This window comes from Lithobates pipiens, unplaced genomic scaffold (genome assembly GCF_037356315.1).
Source record: "Lithobates pipiens isolate NorthernLeopardFrog02 unplaced genomic scaffold, aLitPip1_a1.2 Scaffold_28, whole genome shotgun sequence".
NCBI lineage: Eukaryota > Metazoa > Chordata > Amphibia > Anura > Ranidae > Lithobates > Lithobates pipiens.
This window is the reverse complement of record NW_027507789.1, coordinates 155123669-155146037: the sequence shown is the minus strand read 5'-3', so window position 1 is coordinate 155146037 and position 22369 is coordinate 155123669. Positions and strand designations below refer to the sequence as shown.

At 41.9% G+C, this 22369-nt stretch overlaps 1 protein-coding gene across 1 annotated transcript in view; it reads left to right on the top strand.

The window, feature by feature from the left end:
* Nucleotides 1-20437, top strand: part of SP6 (Sp6 transcription factor) — a 29348-nt gene extending 8911 nt beyond the window's left edge. The window contains exon 3 of the mRNA XM_077459734.1: nucleotides 17458-20437. Within this exon, the coding sequence (XP_077315860.1) occupies nucleotides 17488-18501 (1014 nt within the window). The 5' untranslated portion in view covers nucleotides 17458-17487 and the 3' untranslated portion in view covers nucleotides 18502-20437. The remainder of the gene's footprint in view (nucleotides 1-17457) is intronic.
* The last annotated feature ends 1932 nt before the right edge of the window (nucleotides 20438-22369 follow it).

Below are 22369 nucleotides of genomic sequence, written 5' to 3'. Positions count from 1 at the left end.
ATCACACTGATCACACGTATAACAAGAAAATGCCAGTTATTAGCTTTCCTCTCCTTACACTGAGAGAGCGTGAGGGGAGCTGATCATCAGCATTTGGTCACATGGGGGATCTGTACAGGTAATTGGGGCACTGATTATCAGTGCAGCCTCATCAGTAAAAGAGAAAAAATTACTTATTTACAAAATGTTCTACCAGGAAAAACTTTTATTTATTTTTTTTTTTTCAATATTTTTAGTCTTTAATTTTTCTAGCAAAAATTAACCCCCAGTGGCCATTGAATATCACCAAAGTAAAGCTCTAAATGTCAAAAAAATAAAATAAAACACCAGGCATCTTCCAACTTCGGCTCTCCAGCTGTTGCGGAACTACACATCCCATGAGGCATTGCAAAGCGACATGATGGAAATTGTTCCTGAACAACTGGAAGGCTGTAGTGGAGACCCCTGCCCTAAATCATAATATTAACCACTTCACCACCCCCCCCCCCCCCCCCCCCCCTTTCATGACCAGTCTATTTTTTGCAATGCGGCATTTCATTATTTTAAATGTCAATTGCGCGGTTGCAATGCTGTACCCAAATACATTTTAGTGTGTGTGTGTGTGGGGTGTTTGTTTATTTTTTTTATTTTTTTTTTCCGCTATAAACATCGTCAATTTTGAAGAACTAACAATATTTTTTACTTCAGCTATAAAACTCAAATAAAAAAAATGTTAATCAAATTTCTTCCTTAATTTTAGGGCAATATGTATTCTGCTACATAATTTTGGTAAAAAAAATAAATAAATCCCAATACACGTATATTGATTAGTTTGCCCAAAAGTTTTATAGCTTCTACAAACCATGGGATATATACCCTTCTTTTATTTTATTTATTCCTCCTAGTAATGGCAGCAATCGGCGACTTATAGCGGGACTGCGATGTTACGGTGGACAAATCTGACACTTTTTGGGGACCAGTCACAATGATGGTGATCAGTGCTGCAAAATATATACTGTCCCTGTACTAATGACACTGGCAGGAAAAGAGATCAAAGGGTTAAATGTGTTCCTAGGGAGCGCTTGCTAACTGGGGGGGGGGTGCAGGAACACAGCCTGGCGCTTATCACCGTATCCACTGGACTCGCTGATTGGCTCCCAATATGTCCAATTACAGCAGGATCGGGCCACTGGCGGTGTGTGTGCACACCCCAGACACAGAAGTATCTTTGTGAGCAGAATCATGTACTGTATGTGATTCTGCTCACAGCAGCCACCCTGCCACAATAAATGTATGTGGGGCAGTCCACATCTGGTTAAATTTTGTATGTTGCATACATACAGGTGCAGGAGATCATTATGCCCTTGTAGTCACAATTGTGGTTAAAATGTATGTAAAGACTAAACTTTTTTTTTTTTTTTTTTTTTTTTTTTTTTAGTTTTTGGATGTAATGTAGAAGGGTTAGAACCTGCGTCTGGTTTTCATTGCTGTCTGTTTGCACTGGGATGTTTCGCCATCCTTATTGGTCCTGGTAGAAATTTTTACATTAAAAGTGATGAGAAAAGCAGTATTTTTGAGTAACTCCCTTAAAGTGGTTGTAAACCCTTACAACACACTTTGACCTACAGGTAAGCATAGATTAAGGCTTACCTGTAGGTCCAAGAAATATCTCCTAAACCTACACGGTTTAGGAGATATTTGCCAAAAGACAGGCACCGCGGTCTACGGCGCATGCTCCGTAGACAGCAGCGCACTGAGCGCGGCACCCGTCAACGGCGATATGCCGCTCGTGGCGGCTCCTGTGCGCATGCGTGGGAGTGACGGCATCGTGGCTTCGCAGAATGACCGCGGCGGAGCTGCGAGAACCACCGAGAAGATGGATGCTCTGGACTACAGGGGACAGCGGTGACTTCTCTGGCTCCTGTGTCAGGTAAGTGACACATAATGGACTACTATGCGATGCATAGTAGTCCATTATGCTTTACCTTTGCAAGGAATGAAAGAGGAAGTAAACCCATCAGGGTTTACTTCCTCTTTAATATTACATTTGAAAAAGTAAATAAAAAAAAATAAGAGGCCAAAGTAGTGAAACAGTCCTTCAGACGGTAAGTGCACCATCCATCACCAGATGAAGTGCGTGATCCTGAGTGAATACCTCCACCTTACCAGTTAGTGGTGACCTGCTATTACGGAAGGTCAAACGTGCTTGTGGCTCAAAAACCCAGCCAAGCTCATTTTTTCCATCCAGGGGGACTTTAAATCGAAGATAAATAAATCTGCCACTTTAAGTCATAGGCGATTCCCCAAGTAAGATAAAAACTTGCCATAGCATAAAATCCTTTGGAATAAATAGTTATATAATAAAAAATAAAAAAAAAATAAAAAAAATACACTTACAGGAATTGATTATCAAACGCACATAAAATGTACAAGCCATCCGGCTTTGTGTAGCAGCCCATCGTTCCGGGAACTGTGTACATGATGACATCAGCATGTCACCCCACCCATTTTCTGTATGATTAAATATTTAAAGGACTGTATGCTATGGCAAGTTTGTATAATATTATTGTTATTGTTGTTGTTTTGATTTTATTTTTTGGGGATCTCCTATGACAGATTTAAAGTCCCCCCTGGATGGAAAAAGGGGCTTGGCTGGGTTTTTGAGCCACAAGAGTGTTTGACCTTCCATAATGGGAGGTCACCACTAGCTGGTAAGCAGGCCCTTCTTCTGGTGATGGATGGGGCACTTACTGTCTGAAGGACTGTTTCACTACTTTTTAGGCAACGTTCTGCTTTAAACTCTGGGGAAACATTCCCTTGCATGCAAAGCTCAACTCCCCTTTACAAAGTGAACAGTCTGTTTGCCATTACTAAAGCAACCCTTATGGGTTCATTAATTCAAATGCCCCTGAGGATGATGCATTATGGAACCTTTTTAGCTGTGCCATACACCGATTAAAAAAAAATGGTTAAATGCGCACTTGACTGTTATAGGTTCTGGGGCCCGGTGGACGGTTTTTTTCATGGAGGGGGCATTTTTAAAGTGGGAAAATCTGCTTTGTAGGAGGGTGGGCTCTTTTCATAACGTGCCTCACACAATGCACTCCTACAGTGATAAGACTTTTTGATTTGATAAAATAATTAAGCCAGGACTGTACACTGTCTGCTGCAAGCACCATCCAGTGTACATAGAAACTAAGAACCTGCCAGAAACTAGGTGAGGAAAAAATTGTTTCTATCAAAAACTCTAAAGCCTAGTATACACTACTAGTAACTGGTTATTTAAATTATTTTATTTGCTTTTCCGTTCAACCCAGCAGGCTGAACGATAAAAAAAAAAAAACTGACGGCTCAGCCGTTATGCTGACCATCTTACTTTAATACAGTGATCTCGCCCTGCTGCGCTGTTGTGTTCTGACATGGGGGACAATACCCCCCGCCAGGACGTTCTGCCCATGGGGTGTGTGTGAGGGGGATTTTTTTTATTTTTTTTTTTATTTTGAGTGGCTGAAAAAAAAAAATATATATATATATATATATATATATATATATATATATATATATATATATATATATATATATTTACATTTTATAAGAGCCTGAGAGGGTCACTCCTCACCCCTCCACAGCTCAGCGCTCCAGTGAGCAAGGAGGAGCAGAGAGGAGAGCTGCTGAGAGAACCGACTATGCTCGCTCGGCTCTCAGTGCAGAGGCAGCGGGGGCAGCATCTACCTAGGTAAGTATGATTCTGGGGGGGGGGAAACATGCTTCTCTTTTTAAAGCGGGGTTAGGTTATCAAAAAATAAAATAAAAAATATCCCAAGCTTTGAACGTCTCGTGGATCACAGTTCAATCCATTATCCGAAAACGGGAAAAGTATGGCACAACTGCAAACCTACCAAGACATGGCCGTCCACCTAAACTGACAGGCCAGACAAGGAGAGCATTAATCAGAGAAGCAGCCAAGAGGTCCATGGTAACTCTGGAGGAGCTACAGAGATCCACAGGACAACTATTAGTCGTGTACTCCACAAATCTGACGTTTATGGAAGAAAGTCATTGTTGAAAGAAATCCTTAAGTCCTGTTTGCGAGAAGCCATGTGGGGGACACAGCAAACATGTGGAAGAAGGTGCTCTGGTCAGATGAGGCCTAAAAGCAAAACGCTGTGTGGTGGAAAACGAACGCTGTATATCGCCCTGAACACACCATCCCCACCGTGAAACATGGTGGTGGCAGCATCATATTGTGGGATTGCTTTTCTTTAGCAGGGACAGGGAAGCTGGTCAGAGATGATGGGAAGAGGGATGGAGCCAAATGCAGGGTAATTTTATAAGAAAACTTGTTAGTCTGCAAAAGACTTGAGACTGGGGCGGAGGTTCACCTTTCATTAGCACGACACCGACCCTAAATGTACAGCCAGAGCTACAATAGAATAGTTGAGATCAAAGCATATTCATGTGTTAGCCCTTGTACACACGGTCGGAGATTCCGACAACCAAATCCGGGGGATTTTTTTCCAAAACTGTTGCATACACACGGTCGGACAAAGTTGTCGGAAAATCCGACGTGATTACGTTATTTCGTTACGACGGGACTACGTTCAGGCTAGTAGCCAATAGGTTTGGTGTAGGAATTTGATCTGAGCATGCGTGGCACTTTGTCCAATCGGAATTCTCTACACATGATCGGAGTATGTCCGATCGGAGCATTTTGTCGGTATGAATACATTTTCAAGGCACGGTGTACCTATACAGGCATTGTTAAACATTAGGGACTGTGCCAGAATGCTGCTTAAACGTTAACCATTAAAAACTTTTGCTCGTTTTAAATCTATATTTAAAATCTCCGGCCAACCCCTTCAGGAGTGTATAGGTGGTGCACGTCTAAGATCTTGTCAAAACAATCGGTTACAATATCCAAAAATGACTTCTTACAGAAAGATGATGATGCACAAAAATCATAATCATCAATTCTGACTTATTTTGATGGCTGTGTGTGATCTTTCACTTGTGGACAAACTTTGTGTGGCCACAAAGGGTAATAGAGGGGAACACACCTACTACGTATACGTCTAGTTTTATTACCAACATATTCTATGTTGCTGTACAATCAAGTTTTTCCTGAAACCCTAAAATCATTCACAGCTGCTTACCTTCAGTGGATTCCCTATGCTAGGGATCTATGATATTCCTGTATGGCACCAAGCTCTTCTACCGTATCTCTAATGTTAACCTGCCACAATGATCTACAGACTAATCAATAACTGGGAGAGTAATTTAGTGCTTTGTACCACAATTTTTCAAACATAAGTGATTAGCATTTTAAATAAGGCACCTACCACTTAATCCATTAGCTGGGTGTCTACCTGGCTTGTGTGTATGCCTCTAATTGCCAAGGGTAGTCCAAGTAATCTATAATGGATAAATCAAAGTGGCAGCTGTTTATTAGGCAAATAAATTATTAGTTGTTTTGACCAATTAAATATTTCTCAGACATCCATCTATATTAATTGCACTTACAGATAATGAGTAAAAGATCCCCACTTAGGCCATCATTGATGTCTAACGGCAACAGAACTTTGGCCATCAAACTGAACAGGTGGCTTTATTTTTTGACTATGCTGAACATTTTGCAATGCAAGGACTAAATCCAGCCATCATTTACATAAAGCACAAGTATAAGCGTACATCACAAATATAAAATGGTATAATGAAAAGTCAACTGATTAAAAGACTCAAGACTCTCACCATATGCAGTTTTTATTCTGCATCAAGTTCACACCAGGGCAGTGCGTTCCAATGCAGTCAACAAAACTAGAACATGTTGCAATTTCCTGTATGGCGCTCATCTGGAATATGGTAAAATTCATCGAATTCCTTCAAAACGCATAAAAATGCACATGCAGAAACGCATCCACAATGCAAAAATTGTGGTGTAATAGAATGAATTGCCCCTTTAACACACAATGGTACAACTCTAGCCAAAACATTTTGTATTGTTTGGGATAGAGTGTAATCTTCATTAGGTTTTTAATTGCTGTCAGAGGCCTCATTGAAGAGATTTCCCTATAATTCCTGTCCTCATTTAGGCTCCATTCATACCTAAGCATAGCGCAGTGACCACTGTTGTAGCATATTTTTTTTTTTTTTTTTTAAGCTTTTTCTGTGTTTTGCTTTAGTTGAGCGCGTTTTGGAGCTGCACCATTCATTTGAATGGGCCTCCCTCCCTTCCAAAGAAGCTCATAGACCAAATTTTGGTGCCGAGCTAGGAGTGTTTTGCGGTTGCATATATATATATATATATATATATATATATATATATATATATATATATAAAAAAAATTTTCCTGTGGGGGTTTGTTTTTGTTTTTTGTAACGCATTTTGAGCCTGAGTGTCACCTGAGCAGTCACTTGAATTCGCTTATTAATCTCACGTCAAGATTCATGCCACTTAGATTTCGATTAGGTTCAGAGAACAGTTTGACTTTTCTAAATTTTGAGGATGTTTTGTGAACCTGGGCAGATTCACTCATTCTTAATAGATACCATTTAAAGTATAAGTTCACCTTTTTGGAACATGTTACATGTTCCACCCATATTAAGTGACAGCAGCCAGGCATTTTGTCCAGGCCGCTGTCATGGCCATATGGGGTTCCGCCCGCCTAGCTAAGTCGATCTGTCGGCTTGTAGTTTCAATGAACTACTATGGTGCTGTTGAGCGCTCTAGGTAGTTCATTCATTCTTGTCAGTGAGTATGTGCCTGGCCTTACAAGTTATGAGCAGACGGTTACACTGAGAAGTCTGCAGGAGTCCTGTATGGGTGGCACCTGCGATCTGATGACCACGGGTGCAATGCTTTCCAGACTCCAAGTTAAATATAACATATAACTATTTTCCTTCAAAAATTTGCTTTTTTATGATTGATTTATTTATTTTTGAATTATTGCCTAGGCCTTCCAAACTGAGCATTGGGTATAAATGGACTTATTCTGGACTATTCCAGATGTCATTCTATATTTGAGGACATGACTTGTATCCAGTGGCATATACTGCATGTGTGCCAGGAACACGAGGCTCAAGGGTGATGGGGCCCACTGTGCTGACACACACTGCATATGATGGAGATTGATCCCAACCAGATTGTGCCTATCACTTGTGACTACTCCCATTTGGGTCCCTCCCCTCCTGTGTCTCACGCTGGTCTTTCCTCCATCCAGGCACCACTATTGAATAATGTGGCCACGTCAGGCAATGCACAGACCTCAGGCTCTTGGCATTAGTTGCCTGGCAGCACATTAATTTATACTACCCCTCTACCCTGATTGATTCGCCTGTCCAAAGGCGTCTGATTTAAAAGCATTGTAAAATTTCAAATGTTTGGTTTTTCAACTAGGTATTAATGTAGTTATAGTTGCAATATTGTTTGTTTTTGCCTTATTATGTAATGATGGGTTCACATATGTATGCAGTGTCATGGCTGATCGATTTTTTTTTTTTCCCCCAATGTGCATTTATTTAATCACCTAGCTTGTCCCTATTCACTAATAGGACAGGTAACTTTTTCCAATTCACACAGTGTCCAATCGATGCCTTGCCAGAGGCGTAACTAGAACCTTCAGGGCCTTTGATGCAAGAAACCCTGAAAGGGGCCCCCCCTTCAGTCAAAACAGCATGACAAAATGTGAGCATGACTAAGATTATGAAAGACCCAGGGAAACTCTTGTTGGAGCAAACAGTGGGCATAGCCAGTGAGAGGGTCTTAAAGGGGTTCTAAACATCAACCCTTTCCTACGGTCCCGCAGCAGGCCAGGTGTGTGGTGTGTGTGTTTTTTTTTTTTTTCCTGATATTTTTAACACTTTTTTTTTGCTTTTAACAATTTTATTGTAGCACCCTGGTGTTTAGGCAGGGTTGCTCCTAAATGTATCTGCCAAGTATAGCTACCTTGGCCTATTGTTGGGGATCAATTGATTTCCCTTTAAGTCTGTAATTGCTGAACTTTTTCTCTTTTTCTGCTAGGTGGCTGGGTACCTGGTGGCATTGGCTATGAGAAGGGCAATGCAAGGTCAGATTATGGGTATATGGGGTATCCCAGCCAATGGGCAGGGGTTTTCTTAAATCCCTTGGCCCGCTGGGAGAACCTATATATTTGGGTGGAGTCAGGTAATCTGTGTTCTGTGCCACCTGGACGGCTGTCTGGGTGGACGTGTGTTGTGCTGGTGGCCGGAGTTTGGGCCTACCCCAAGCATATCTGGCTGCTAGGCTGCATGAGAGCAGCGCACGGTTGGGACTGTGACTTGCAGTCCAACCAGAAGTGATGGTTCTGCCAGCTGGAGAACCTGTCATGGTTGGAGGTAGAAGGGAAGCTATTGCCACTAAGGGGCCATCCGCTTTATTACCAGGGTTGGTGAAGAATCGGGAAACTTCAGCGGGTAACAAGCCAGGGACCCAGCCAGCGGCGGTGACTCTTGCAGAGCAGTCTTGTGTGTCAAGCCAGGGGCCGAGGTGGCCAGTGAGGTGAAGCTTGAGGAGTATCTTGAGTGCCAAGCTAGGGACCCAGCAGAGAGGGGGGGGGGGGGGGTTGAGGAAGATACCACTGTGAAGATTGGAGGAGCTCAAGGGATTCAGTGGCCGTAAATCAGTGGGTCTAGTAAGAGGCTGGAAGCTCTGTTACACTTTGCGTTAGGAACTGTTAGACTGTTGCCATAGGAGATGGCATCCCTGCAGATGTGGTGTCTTGCTGGATGCCCTTCCCTGCATGGCTGTCCTCCTGTTGAAGTCTCGGAGTCTGCCAATTGAACTTGCAACTACCCAAGTGTGTCCTGGCCCTAACCCTCCCTCTCTCCTTCAAAAAAAACTCTTTTGCATGCAAGACGTGTCTGGTGCCCATAACTTTAACTACATTGTACCCACCATGCCTCACAACCCACCATATACAGAAGGATGTCGGCTATCTCTGGCCCTGGAGGTTCTCATTAGACTGAAGGAGGCTTGGGCCCTTGCTGCATTATTATTTATGTAGCACTGACCCCCGAAGGAGCGACTGATTATTTTTGGGCTTACTGTTACCTTCTCCTCCTCGTGCTCCTCTAGGGGTTTCCCGAGGTTGCTGACCCAATAAACTGTAGAGACTGACACTTGAATCCACTTTAGGGATTTTTATTTGCAAAACGTTGAACAGAACAGTCTCTCAGTAAGGAATAGAGGGTATGGGTAGCAAAGCTCAGGTACTCTTGAAACTGCTGACACTTGGATGTCTCTCTCTATGCAATCCAGGGAATAGCCATTCGCAACTGGATATTACATCTATTGGATAAATCCCCTTTTTGTGAATTTAGCAACTGACAGAGTCTCTGCCACAGACTTGGTTGTAACTGAAGGATGAAGTTAGGAACTTTCATAATACGGTACCAGTATTTTGCAGCCGGCCCGGCGATACCGTTGGAATGTGGATTCACCTTGGTGTCCTTTCCAGCTTGGCTTCCAGGCTCTTACTGAGCAGCCAGCCTTGTGCGTGGCCCTCTTCTGAAGAGTCCTCCCCTGGTTGCGCTTTCAGTTGCTGGGCCTCTCCAAAACCCAGACGGCACCGGACCACCTTGGAACCCTCCTTCCAGTTACGGTGCCTCGAGCTAGCCAGCCACGAGACTCGGAAATGAATGGCTCCGCACCCCAGGCCATGAGGGCCTCTGGGGGCTGGTCAGGAGGACCAGGGAATCAGAACATACTTCTGGACCGGAACCCAGAATCGCGTGACCTCAGCACCTTAAGTACCCTCTCACATTTAATACACGTTATTCTAAAAAAAAATTGTGTGTGTGGTTTTTTTTTTTTTTACATATTTTGAGCTTCCTGTTCATTCATAAACTGAGGCATAGTAACCACAGTTCACTACGCCCCGCTATAACTAAATTCACAAAAAAAAAACACTGGTATTGATCACGGACTCTCTTCATTAAGACAAGGCAGGGGCCTGTGAATGACACTTACACTTTTACGCCCCCCCCCCCCCGCTCTCTCACAGCAGCTGGGGGGAAGGGAGAAGCACAGGGCCCAGGGAAGTGACTAGCGGTATGTAGAGGAACTCATGCCATTAATTTCTCTCCTACAGCTGCTGAGTGTCTGCGGGAGGGAGAGAAGGGAGGCATTCAGCGGCTGCATGGGGGGGGATCAGTTCTGCCCTCCTATCCAGGCATACAGAGGGGGCTGCATGGGGCCGAGCCTCAATGGTGACTCCTGTACATTTTTTTTTTTTTCTATTTAATTTTTTTTTTAGCAAACAGAATAACAAAAAAAAAAGAATACGCAGTATGGTGAGCTTCAGGTGGCACATCAAAGCCACTTGCAGCAAGAGATTTGCTAGTTGTTGCTTTTTGCTAAATTCTAAATATAGCAAATGTGAGGGGAATGCTGGTAAATTTCCTATATAAAAAAATAATAATTTACAGACCTTTTTTTTTTTTTTTTTTTCGTGGTTCGTTTTACATAAACCATACATTGGTGTACACAGGACTTTTGTTCAGGTAAGCTGTTTCTTGTAGTTGGTGACCAGGTTTGCACACACCTCCAAGAGGGATTTTGGTCCACCCTTCTTTACAGATCTTCTCTAAATCCTTAAGGTTTCTTGGCTGTCTCTTGGCAACTCCAAGTTTAAGCTCTCATCCATAAATTCTCTATAGGATTAAGGTCTGGAGACTGGCTAGGCCACTCCATGACCTTAATGTGCTTCTTCTTGAGCTACTCCTTTTGTTGCCTTGGCGGTATGTTGTCATTGTCATGCTGGAAGACCCGCCCATGACCCATCTTCAGTGTTCTGGCTCAGGGAAGAAGGTTCTTAAAGATTTTACAATGAATGGCCTTGTCCATTGGCCCCTCAATGCGGCAAAGTCGGCATGTACCTTTAAGCAGCGAAAAAGCCCCAAATTGCTTGACTGTAGGGATGATGTTCTTAGGGTCGTAGTCAGCATTTTCTTCCGCCCTCCAAACACTGTGAGTCGAGTTAATGCCAAAGAGCTTACATTTTGGTTTCATCTGACCATAGCCCTTTGTCCCAATCATTCTGACTCCTTTTTAGATGTTCATTGGCAAACTTCAGACGGGCCTGTACATGTGCCTTCTTGAGGAGGGGGACCTTGCGCTGCAGGATTTCAATCCATGGCGGTGTATTGTGTTGCCAATTGTTTTCTTGGTGACTATGGTCCCAGCTGCTACAAGATTCTCCCATTTTTGGTTCTAGGCTGATTCCTCACCGTTCTCATGATCATTGAAACTCCACAAGGTGAGATTTTGCTTGGAGCCCCAGACTGAGGGAGATTGACAGTTCTTTTGTGTTTCTTTCATTTGCAAATAATCGCACAAACTGTCACCCTCCTACCAAGCTGCTTGGCGATAAGTCTTATAGCCCATTCAGGCCTGTGTAGGTCTACAATCTTGTCTATGACCTCCTTGAACAGCTCTTTGGTCTTGGCTATGGTGGAGAGATTGGAATCTGATCGATTGCTTCTGTGGACAGGTGTATATTTTATACAGGTAACAAGCTGAGATGAGGCGCACTCCCTTTAAGAGTGCTCCTAATCTCAGCTCATTACCTGTATAGAGGACACCTGGGAGCCAGAAATATTGCTGGTTTATGGGGGATCAACTAATTACTTTACTCATTAAAATGCAAATCAATTTGTATCTTTTTTTTTTTTTTTTTTTTTTTTTTTTTTTTTGCTCTGTCTCGCTGGTAAAATTTAAACCTACCATTAAAATTCTAGACTGATCATTTCTTTGTTGGCGTATTGTGTTACCAATTGTTTTCTCGTGACTGTGGTCCCAACTGTCTTGAGATCATTTACAAGCTCCTCCCCATGTAGTTCTCTACCCTCAACTTTTCTCATCATCCTTGCCCCATGAGGCGAAATCTTGCATGGACCTCTAGACCGAGAACGATCGAAGGTTATTTTGTATTTCTTCCATTTGCGAAAAAAATCACTCCAACAGTTTCCTCATTCTCACAAAGCTTCTTACTGAGGGTCTTGTAGACCATTCCAGCCTTGTGCAAGTCTACAATCTTGTTCCTGACATCCTTTTGATGGCTCTTTGGTCTTGCCTATGATGGTGGGTTTGAATGGAAAGAAGATTCTGTGGACAGGTGTCTCTTGTACACATAACTAGTTGTCGTTAGAAGCACCTTCTTAAATTGACAGGACTACTGTGTACCACATGAGTACATAATGTAGCCAGTCTGTGGGAGCCAGAATTATTGTTGGTTGGTAGGGGATCAAATACTTACTTTACTCACCGAACTGCAACTCCCTTTGTATCGTGTGTGTGTGTGTGTGTGTTTTTTTTTTTTTTTTTTTTTTTTTTTTTTTCTCACTTATTTCGTAATTTAATAATTTCTTTGTAAGTGGGCAAACTTACAAAATTTGTAGGGAATCAAATAATTTTGATACTGTATATGGGCAAATGTATCCCGCATTTTAAACATGTAAAAGGCTTTTATTTACTGAGTAAGGGTCCCGAGCCCCCCCCCCCCCTAAAGAATCTATTGATATGGGGTGACCCAATAATTTTTGTGTGAATATTTCTATAATTTTCATACAGTTTTTGTATGAAAATCTTCTAGTGTATGGCCAGCTTGTATCTGGGCAAGCTTTTTTTTTTGTGTCCAAAATGCACTGATTTCTACGTTGGGATGTTCCTCATTTGTGACTTGGTCTGTTGAATCTTGCATGATAAATTATTTTACTTCTATCTAGTACTTGGATAAGAATGCAGTAAATTGCAGAGGAAAGCTGCATCCCTGACAGATAAATAGCAGACTGTTTTGTCCTTTTCATTGATGTCTGTATTAATAAAGTAGAGATATATCAAGTGGAATTCCAATGGCATTCCCTTCACATCCTGACACTCCCACAAAATGAGTTACTATCATTAAAGCTACACTTTTTCAGTTTCCAAGCAGTAGGAGAAATATTCATAGCTTCAAGCTGTCCCATTGGGCTTCTGTCCCTCCTTTTATTGTACAAACGGATGTACTATATAACTACAAATGGATTTTTCTCTCCCCCTTCCGTCTAATATTTATAAAAAAAAAATAATTATATATATATATATATATATCTCTATCTATCTCAATTTTATTGTATTATGATGAGCATAAGGGGAAGATCCGTGTATGTGATTTATACCACAAATTTTCAACCACTTGTTTCTTTTTTTTTTTTTGTTTAGAAAACTGTTAGCCAAAGCAATCATTTGTTAATTGTTAATCATTTGTGAAATATAATAGAAATTGGTTGCTATTCGCAGCACAGCTATTGCATTATGGCAATTGTGTGGTCATGAGATCCAAATAAAATACACACACACAACTTTCTTTTGGTGGTATTTGGTCACCTCCTGCAGTCTTTTTTTTTTTTTTGTACTATAAAAAGAAATGCACTGTCGCTGTACTAATGACACTGGCAAGGAAGGGGGTTAACATCAGGAGCAATCATGGGGTTAAATGTGTTCCCTGTGAGTGCTTTCTAACTGTGGGGGGGATGGTTTGACTGGGAAAATAGAGAGCCGTGTTCCTGCTTGGGACAAGATCTCCATCTTCCCCCTCCCACAGAACAGCGCTCTGCCTTGTTTACATAGGCAGACCTCTCTTCCTCTCCTCAGAATGAGCACAAGGTGCTAGCGCACATTGGGTCGTAATTGGCTCCTGCTGTGTCCAATTACAGCGGGAGCAGGTAGTAGCGAGCGTGCATGTGCGCGCCCCAGACCCAGTGCACGAAATCATGTACAGGTACGTGATTTCACGCAGGAGGGCTGCCCTGCTGCAGTATATCTGTTTTGGGCAGTCCAGAAGTGATTAACCTACACATTCCTGTAATAAAACCAATTTTTTTTTTTTTTTTTTTTTTTTGGAGGCATGCATGTGCGCGTTGTAGTAGATATATACAGTATACACACTTACAAGATTACAAAGCCAAGTCTTTACATACAAGCATTTTGGCAGTGCACGGGTTAATTCTCTGTTCCCCAGACTTTGACCCTAATATCCTTGGGGTCTCTGTCGGCCTCCACATCTAGTTGGAGCTCAGACAGTAATTACTGTAATTTGCATCCTGCAGCCCTTTATTACAGTTGCTGGCTCCTGGGATATTTAGAAATGAAAGATAAACTATATTTACATTTCCTCTGTGTTTGAAAACATCTAATCAGGGTGGGTGACGTGGGCTGCAAGTCTGGCAGTTTACAGCTTGCAAGTATCGGTTCCTCGATGATAGCAACAGGCACTTTAGACTGAATTTCACGGCAGCATGTTTAGCATAGAAAGTGAAGAATGAAATGCATCCTATACGGAAAAGTTAAAAAAAAAAAAAACAAGACATCTGAAAAAAAAATTGAAAAAGTTCAGGTGCCTATAAAGGAAAGTTGAGGGATCTCAAGTGTAAAGTCTAGATTTCACAACGTCTGAGAGAAGCAATGATTCTAGCACACAAATGGCCAGAGAAGCAAAATAAGAGTTTAAATAGAGGTGGAGCATAATATTCTAGTATAAACACGACTAATGGAAGGCGGTATGATTCTGCGAAGCTGACTTCCAGGGCACCAGCCTTTTCTCCTTTTTTGCATAGATCTAGGTTTATCCCAAGCATGTTTGAAGCCATTTCCTGTTGACTGTCTCACTACCACTGTTGGGAGTTTATTCCAATCAACTACCCTCTCCGTAAAATACTTTCTAAGATTCGTTTTGAACTTTCCTCCAGTTTGAGGTCATGTCCCCGTGTTCTTGATTTTGGTTTCATATTGAAAAGATTGCCTTCCTGAACTATATTCACCCCCTTTGATGTACTTAAAGGTTTCAGTCACGTCTCCCTTCTTTCCTCCAGACTGTACATATTCAGTTCCTAAAGTTGCTCTCGATATGTTTTTATCCCCCCAAACTTTTCACCATTTTTGTTGCCCGTCTTTGGACTCGGTCTGTCTTATCAATATTTTTGTGCAAGTGAGGTCTCTAGATCTGGACACAGTATTCTAAATGAGGTCTCACTAAAGATCTATATAGGGTAATCAGGACCTCCTTCCTCCTGCTGGTGATCCCTCTAGTGATATAAAGATCTATATGGGGGAATTGGGACCACCTCCTCCTTCCTGCTGGTGATCCCTCTCCTGATGTAAGGATCTATATAGAGGAATCAGGACCTCCTTCCTCCTGCTGGTGATCCCTCTAGTGATGCATTGTATTCGCTTTCCCCACTGTCTAGTCACACTGTTTGCTCATCTTGCAATCCTCTAAAATGAGCAACCCAAAATTATATTCTTCTGTAGTGCTGGCTAACACTGTATCCCCAATGTTGTACTCTCTAAGGATTTTTTTTTATTTATTTTTTTGTCATAGGAGTAATAGGTTTAAGATCACACATGGCCCCAGTAGGGGTTTTTAAGGAGACCTTTGGAGTATTATTCTAAACAAAACCAAAATAAGGTGGTATGATTCTGCCACACACAGCACCATAGGCAAAACCTAAGGGTTCAAGAGCACCCAGGTAAGGGTTTAATGCAGAGGTGGAGAGTAATATTCTAGTGTAAACATGACCAAAGGAAGGTGGTATGATTATGCTGCACAAAGCACCATAGGAAAACCATTAGGGATCAAGAGCACACAAGGCTTAAGTAGGGGTTTAATGCAGCGTAATATTCTAGTGTAAACATGACCAAATGAGGGTGGTAAGATTCTGCTACACACTGCACCATAGGCAGAACATAAGGGTTCAAGAGCACACATAGCCCAAGTAGGGGTTCTAATGGAGAAGCGAGGCATAATTTTCTCGTGAACGCTACCAAAGATGGTATGATTCTGCTACACAGCACCATAGGAAAAACAAAAGGGTTTGGAGCACACAGGGACTAAGTAGGGGTTTAATTCAGAGGTGAGGAGTAATATTGTAGTGTAAATACGGCCAAGGAAGTTGGTACGATTCTGCTACATGAGGTTTTGGAAGGTATGCAGTAGGAGTTTTAATGCACAGTGTGGTATTGGGGTGATTATACTCCATGTGGCAGATGCTTTTTACAATGTGTTTCCCCACTCCAAACTGTCTTTTGGGACATGGCAGCTCACATTTATTGAACAAAATAGAAAGTTCACATAAACCTCAGTTGCCCATGCAGGGATTCTTCCACATTAACAAGATTAGTCCACGAAAATGACAGAGCCACCTTGCTCCCTTGTCGGCAGCACCGCTGCTCTTCTTACCAGTCCCTCTGATTGTATTGTCCAGCTTTCCTGGTTCACTTGGCTTGCTTAGCCTTTAGTCACAGAGCCTTGCTGCATAGCCCATTCCTGGTCTCTGGATATGGGTTCTCCGGACACCCTGATAGGGGCCCACATGAGTGCTGGGACGAGACCTTCTGTCTCGGGCACCTCTGACCCCAGGTTGAGACCTCCTGCCTCCAATATGGAATTGTCTCCAGACTAGGTCTCCTGAGCTATCCTAGGGCTTCAGTGTATATAATGACCCTCACACCTGTGTACTCACACAATCTGCAGGCACCTAGTAAAATCTGGACACAGGATTGAGAGTTCCATCCTACCTAACAGTTTGGAACCTTCACATTCAGGCCCAATCTGGGACTACAGAATCCAAACCAAAAAACATTTCCTTTGCTTAGAAACGATAGCCTTGAACTTTGTATTAAGCCTTAATGTGAATTCTGTGTCATTTTCGCCTACATTTCCACATTGGCAGGGCCTCACTGTCACAACAGGTGGTGGGTATTATTGTAATGTAAACATGACAAAAAGGTGGTATTATGCACATGGCACCATTGGAGGAACATATTTTGATTTGAGATCACACATGGCTCGAGTAGGGGGTTTAATACAGAGATTGGGAGTAGTAATCTAGTGTAAACAAAACCAAAGGAATGATTCTGCTGCATACTACTTCATAGGCGGAACATAAGAATTCAAGAGCACACCGGAACCAAGTAGAGCTTTTATTGCAGAGGTGGAGTGTAGCATTCCAGTGTAAACGCTACTAAAGAAAGGTGGTATGATTTTTTTTGCAACACAGCGGCATAGGAGGAACCTAAGAGTTCAAGATCGCTTGGGCCCCAGGGTTCACTTTTTTTACCTTGCTTCACAACACTTCACATTTTAGAAAAATCAGTCCTTGTTTTTTTTTGGGGGCATAGGGGATGAAGGGAAACCCAAAGAATTGAATAAATAAGAACATTTTAGCAAGGCATATACCCAAAAGTAGTTATTTAGCATGTGGATTTTTAGTGTCTGATCTGATATAGACCATGTACTTGGTGGAGTCTAGTGAACAGAAATATTCAACAAAATGTTCTGAAGTCTTTTATTTCTACCACTCGTATAAAGGTAAAAATCTATAAATGGCTTCATGTGAAAGAGAGAATAATATACATTTTATAAAATGAGTAAGAATTTATTACTTGTACGTTTTATTTATAACAGTTTTTTTTCATTTTTACAGAGCACCCTTGGCTGCACAACCTTCTCTGCAATGCTGACTGCTGTATGTAGCTCTCTGGGAAACCAACCATCAGAGGCTCCTGGATCTCCCTCCACCTCTGAACTCCCCTTAAAACAATATACCATCCCTTCAGAAGCTGATTCCGGTTTGCCTCTTCACGAGGACTCTGCTCAAGACTCTCCATATTCCTCTGAGCGCTATACATCACTGTCCTCTGTGCGACTGCCATATCAAACTTTTGCAGGACGAGACTCCTCAGAAACCACATCATTCACCAAATTTCTGCACCCACCACTTGAGATGTCTCATCCATATGAGTCCTGGATGAGACCGCCAGCCTCTGGGGGCCCTGGGGAGGAGAATGGTGTTCCTTCCTGGTGGGATCTTCATGCTGCATCCAGCTGGATGGATATGCAACCTAGCTCAGGAGGCTTTACAGCTCCTTCACCCCACCAAGCCTCTTTAGGAGGCTATGGTTCTGACCTTTGCATTCCTTCTACACATATGCTGACTCCTGCACCTCATCTAATGGGAAATATGGATGCAACAATGGAATCTCATGCTGCTGATCCCAGTTCAGATACTTCTCCTCGTCCAAAGGGTGCCAGGCGAGCAATGCCACGCAGTGCTGCTCAAGCTGCTTGCCGTTGCCCCAATTGCCAAGAGGCAGAACGAGTTGGCTCAACTAATGATGTAGCAAAGCGTAAAATTATGCATAACTGCCACATACCCGGCTGTGGAAAGGCATATGCCAAGACGTCTCACCTGAAAGCACACTTGCGCTGGCACAGTGGAGATCGCCCCTTTGTCTGCAACTGGCTGTTCTGTGGGAAGAGATTCACTAGAAGTGATGAGCTACAAAGGCATCTACAGACCCATACTGGGGCAAAAAAATATCCTTGTTCTTCCTGTAGTCGTGTCTTCATGCGAAGTGATCATCTGACCAAGCACATGAAGACCCATGAAGGCGAAACCAGGGGAAACTCGGAGATGGCGGTCAAGACTAAGCGAGAGCCAGATGAGAGCAGTAGTAGCCATTCTTGAAGATCTTTAGTAGTATAGGGCTTTTCACCTCTGCAATAATATCCTCCACATTCAAGAAACGGTACTGTGGAATAGGTCAGTGGTTCTCAACTTCAGCATATTAGGGCACATAATAGTTTGCATTGCTTGTTGTAAAAGGCAGGCTTTACCATGTGTTCTGCAAAACACATGGGTATATGTGCATTGCTGTGTACTAGATTTGGCAGCCCAACACACATTCAGTGACAAATATTTATATTCACTAACCAGTTGCCAAAAATAGTGCAGGTGTATTATCATCTTGCATTGATATGCATAGGGAGCTCTCTAAAAAAAAAAAAAAAAAAAAAAAAAAGAGATAAACACGCTACCCTAATACAATGCGTCTGCATCAACGCATATGTATTCCCATACACAAAATAATGTATGAACCAAAAAAAAAAAAAATTGCATGTATTTTTATTTCTGTTCAGAATTGTAGGTGTAAGATTTTCTATACTAACGCAGTTGTGCCCTGACCTGATAGTGGGCAAAATATGCACGGTTTAGTAGGCCGTGATTAGTGAAGTTGAGTACCAATGGATTAGGTTATTTTATGTATTAATTTATTTGTAGATAGACAATTGCCTCTAGCACATACTGTGGTGTAGTAATAGAGCAAGAAATGGGAAGATAGGCCAGTAAATGCAGAAGATTCTGACTATAAATGTAATGGACAATTCATTGTGGAAAAAGAGAATAAATAGCATTAAAAGGCTATATCTGCTTGAAAGTTTCATTGATGGGTGATTGCTGTCAAATTAAACAATGGCCTGCTTCTATCTCTCTGGGATCCAAGCAGCGGAACTCAAAGCTTGAAACTTTTGCAAAACCTTCCCATCCGTGAACAATTCTGTTGTCTGATCTTTATGCTTATCAAGGTAGTCAAGTTCTCTCCTGTTTTTAAATTTTCTATAATTGAAAGATGACTTCAGTAATGGGTCCTGACTATCTGGTGGGCAGAGTCAGGATTTCGGCAAGTCCTGGAGGTATATTAATAGTCACCAGTGACTCCGTTGACCATGGTCCAACCAGGCTTTGGTTAGTCTTTGCACAAACCTTCCACTGGTTTCTTAAAGGTGTATCATTTTATGTACCTGTCATGGAAAAGGGTTACCTGAAAACAAGAGACCATCAAGAGTTCAACCATTTTCAGACTATGGCATTTATTGCAAAGTCACAGCATGACAGAAGCGTGCAGTGTTTCAGGGTGTGGCTCATTCTCAGTTCTGCCTAATGAAGGGCCATGCCCTAAAACATATTTCTGTTATGTCTTGACTTTAACTAGTCTTATCCAAGAAGGGTGTGTATGGGGAGGGGGTTGGTATAGGGTGCCCTGCTATAGTTTGGAGATCAAGTGATTCAGGATATACAGTAGAAATGCAGTCCTGAAGGCTCGTATATTGCATTTTTGTGTTCTTACGTGCACTTATTAAAGTTCACTCTTTTTATATTTATCAAGGTTTTCTGCCTTTTGTAATAGATAGTATTACATTTTCATATGTGTTGCCATTCATGAATATCTGTGGAATTCCACAAATAGCACCCAAAAGTGAAGGATTTGGCACCCAAGGGATTTTACCATCAGATCAAAGTTTCTGAATTATTCCATGCAAACAGAAAATATAAATGAGTAAATACCTGCTGCCCCACATATTTAGTAAATTGATAATCAGTGCACAATATGTAAAGTTTCCATCACTCCTGGGAGTGTCAGATGCCCCTTTGCCGCTAAGGGTAAAACAAATCAAAATGCTTAAGTACAACTTTGAAACTTTGACATGTGTCTGTAAAACTGTACATATCAGCATAACTACACTGTGTGCACAATTAGCTAAGTTTTTGAGGATTAATTTCATTATTAAACAGTGTTCTCTGTCAATCCAAAATGTTAATAAACCTGAAAATTTTAACGTGAGGTTTTGGCTTTCTTAGGAGAATAATCTATGTGTGCACAATTATGCAAGTAAATGGAAAAACATTTTTTTCCATCTGACTTGTTTTCATCTGTTAACCACTTCGCCCCCTTCATGACCAGGCCATTTTTCTGCGCAATTGCCAGTTACTTTAACTGGCAATTGTGCGGTTGTGCAAAACTGTACCCAAATAAAAAGGCCGACAATTTTGAAACTTCTGCTATAAAACTTGCCCAGTAAAAAAATTGAATTTATTCATAAATTTAGGCCAATATGTATTCTGCTACATTTTTTTTTTTTTTTTTTTTTTACCAAAAAAAAAACAAAATCCCAATAAACATATTTTGAGTGGTATGCACAAAAGTTATAACGTCCACAAACTATGGGCTATTTTTATGGCATTTTTATTTTATTTTATTACTAGTAATGGTGGCCATCAGTGGTTTTTGTCGCAAGATCTCCATTTTCACTTCTGGCAGAATGGAGATCTGCTTTGCCTCTCCTTTAGAACAATTGCTGTGTCCCACCGGACCCGCTGATAGGCTCCTGCTGTGTCCAATCACACGGGGATCAGGTCGATGCACACACACCTACCCCTCCATGCGCGCGATCCCTTACAGCTACATGATTTTAGCACATGAGGGCTGCCCTGCCACAGTATATTTGCGCAGGGGGGTCCACAACTGGTTAAGGGAGAATAATGAACAAACCACTCTAAATTTATAAATAAACATTTCTTGCATTTAAAAAAGATAAAAATAAATCGGTGGCCAATACAGCTACCCTTCTATTCAATAACAATCATAAGCCATGGAGTCGGTCAGTTTCTTGACCAACTTTTAAGTGCTGCGTAAATTGTTGGAGCTATATAAATCCTGAATAATAATAGTGCAGTAGCACAGCCACAGCCTCCCAGACACTGTTCAGAGGGGTGTACTGTTTCCCGTCGCTGTAAATCGCCCATTTAAGAAGGGCCCACAAGTTCTCAATAGGGTTTAGGCCAGGTGAGGAAGGGGGCCATGTCATTCTTAGTCTTTTATCATTAATGCCTTTACTGGCAAGCCACACAATGGAGCACTTTTATGCATGTGATGGAGCATTGTCCTGCATAAATATCATCATCCTCATTGTCTTGAAAGATGCAAACTTATTGCTGTACCAGTGCTTAAAGAAAGTGTCTTCTAAAAACTGCCAGTAGGTCTGGGATTGATTTTGAGTCCATCTCCAACCCGAAAAGGTCCAACTAGCTCCACTTTAACCACTTGCCGACCAGCTCAATGCCGATATACATCAGCAAAGTGGCATGGGTGCGCAAAACTACGTACCTGTGCATTGCTGCGTCATCCACAGCTAGCAGGCGCGTGCATGCCCGTGGACTCTATGCCGCTGGTGGCACGGAGAGGCAGAACATGGAGATGCCTATGTAAACCAGGCATTTCCCTGTTCTGCCTAGCAACATTACAGGGATCTACTGCTCCCAGTGATCAGGAGCAGTAATCTCTCATGTTCTAGTGAACCCATTCTCTACCCCCCCCCCCTTCCCACAGTTAGAACATGCTGAGGGAACATGGTTAACCCCTTGATTGTCCCCTAGTGTTTAACCCCTTCCCTGCCAGTGACATTTACACAGTAATCGGTGCATTTTTATAGCACTGATCGCTGTATAAATGCCAATGGTCCCAAAGTAGTGTCAAAAGTGTCTAATCTGTCCTCCACAATGTCGCAGGCACAATAAAAATTGCAGATCGCCACCATTACTAATAAAAAAAAAATTAAAAAATTCCATAAATCTATCCCCTCTTTTGTCGATGTGATAAATTTTGCGCAAACAATTAATATATGTGCTTATTGCGATATTTTTGGTAAAAAATGTAGAAGAATACATATTTTCCTAAAACTAAAATAAATATATATATAATTTAATTTCTCCATCT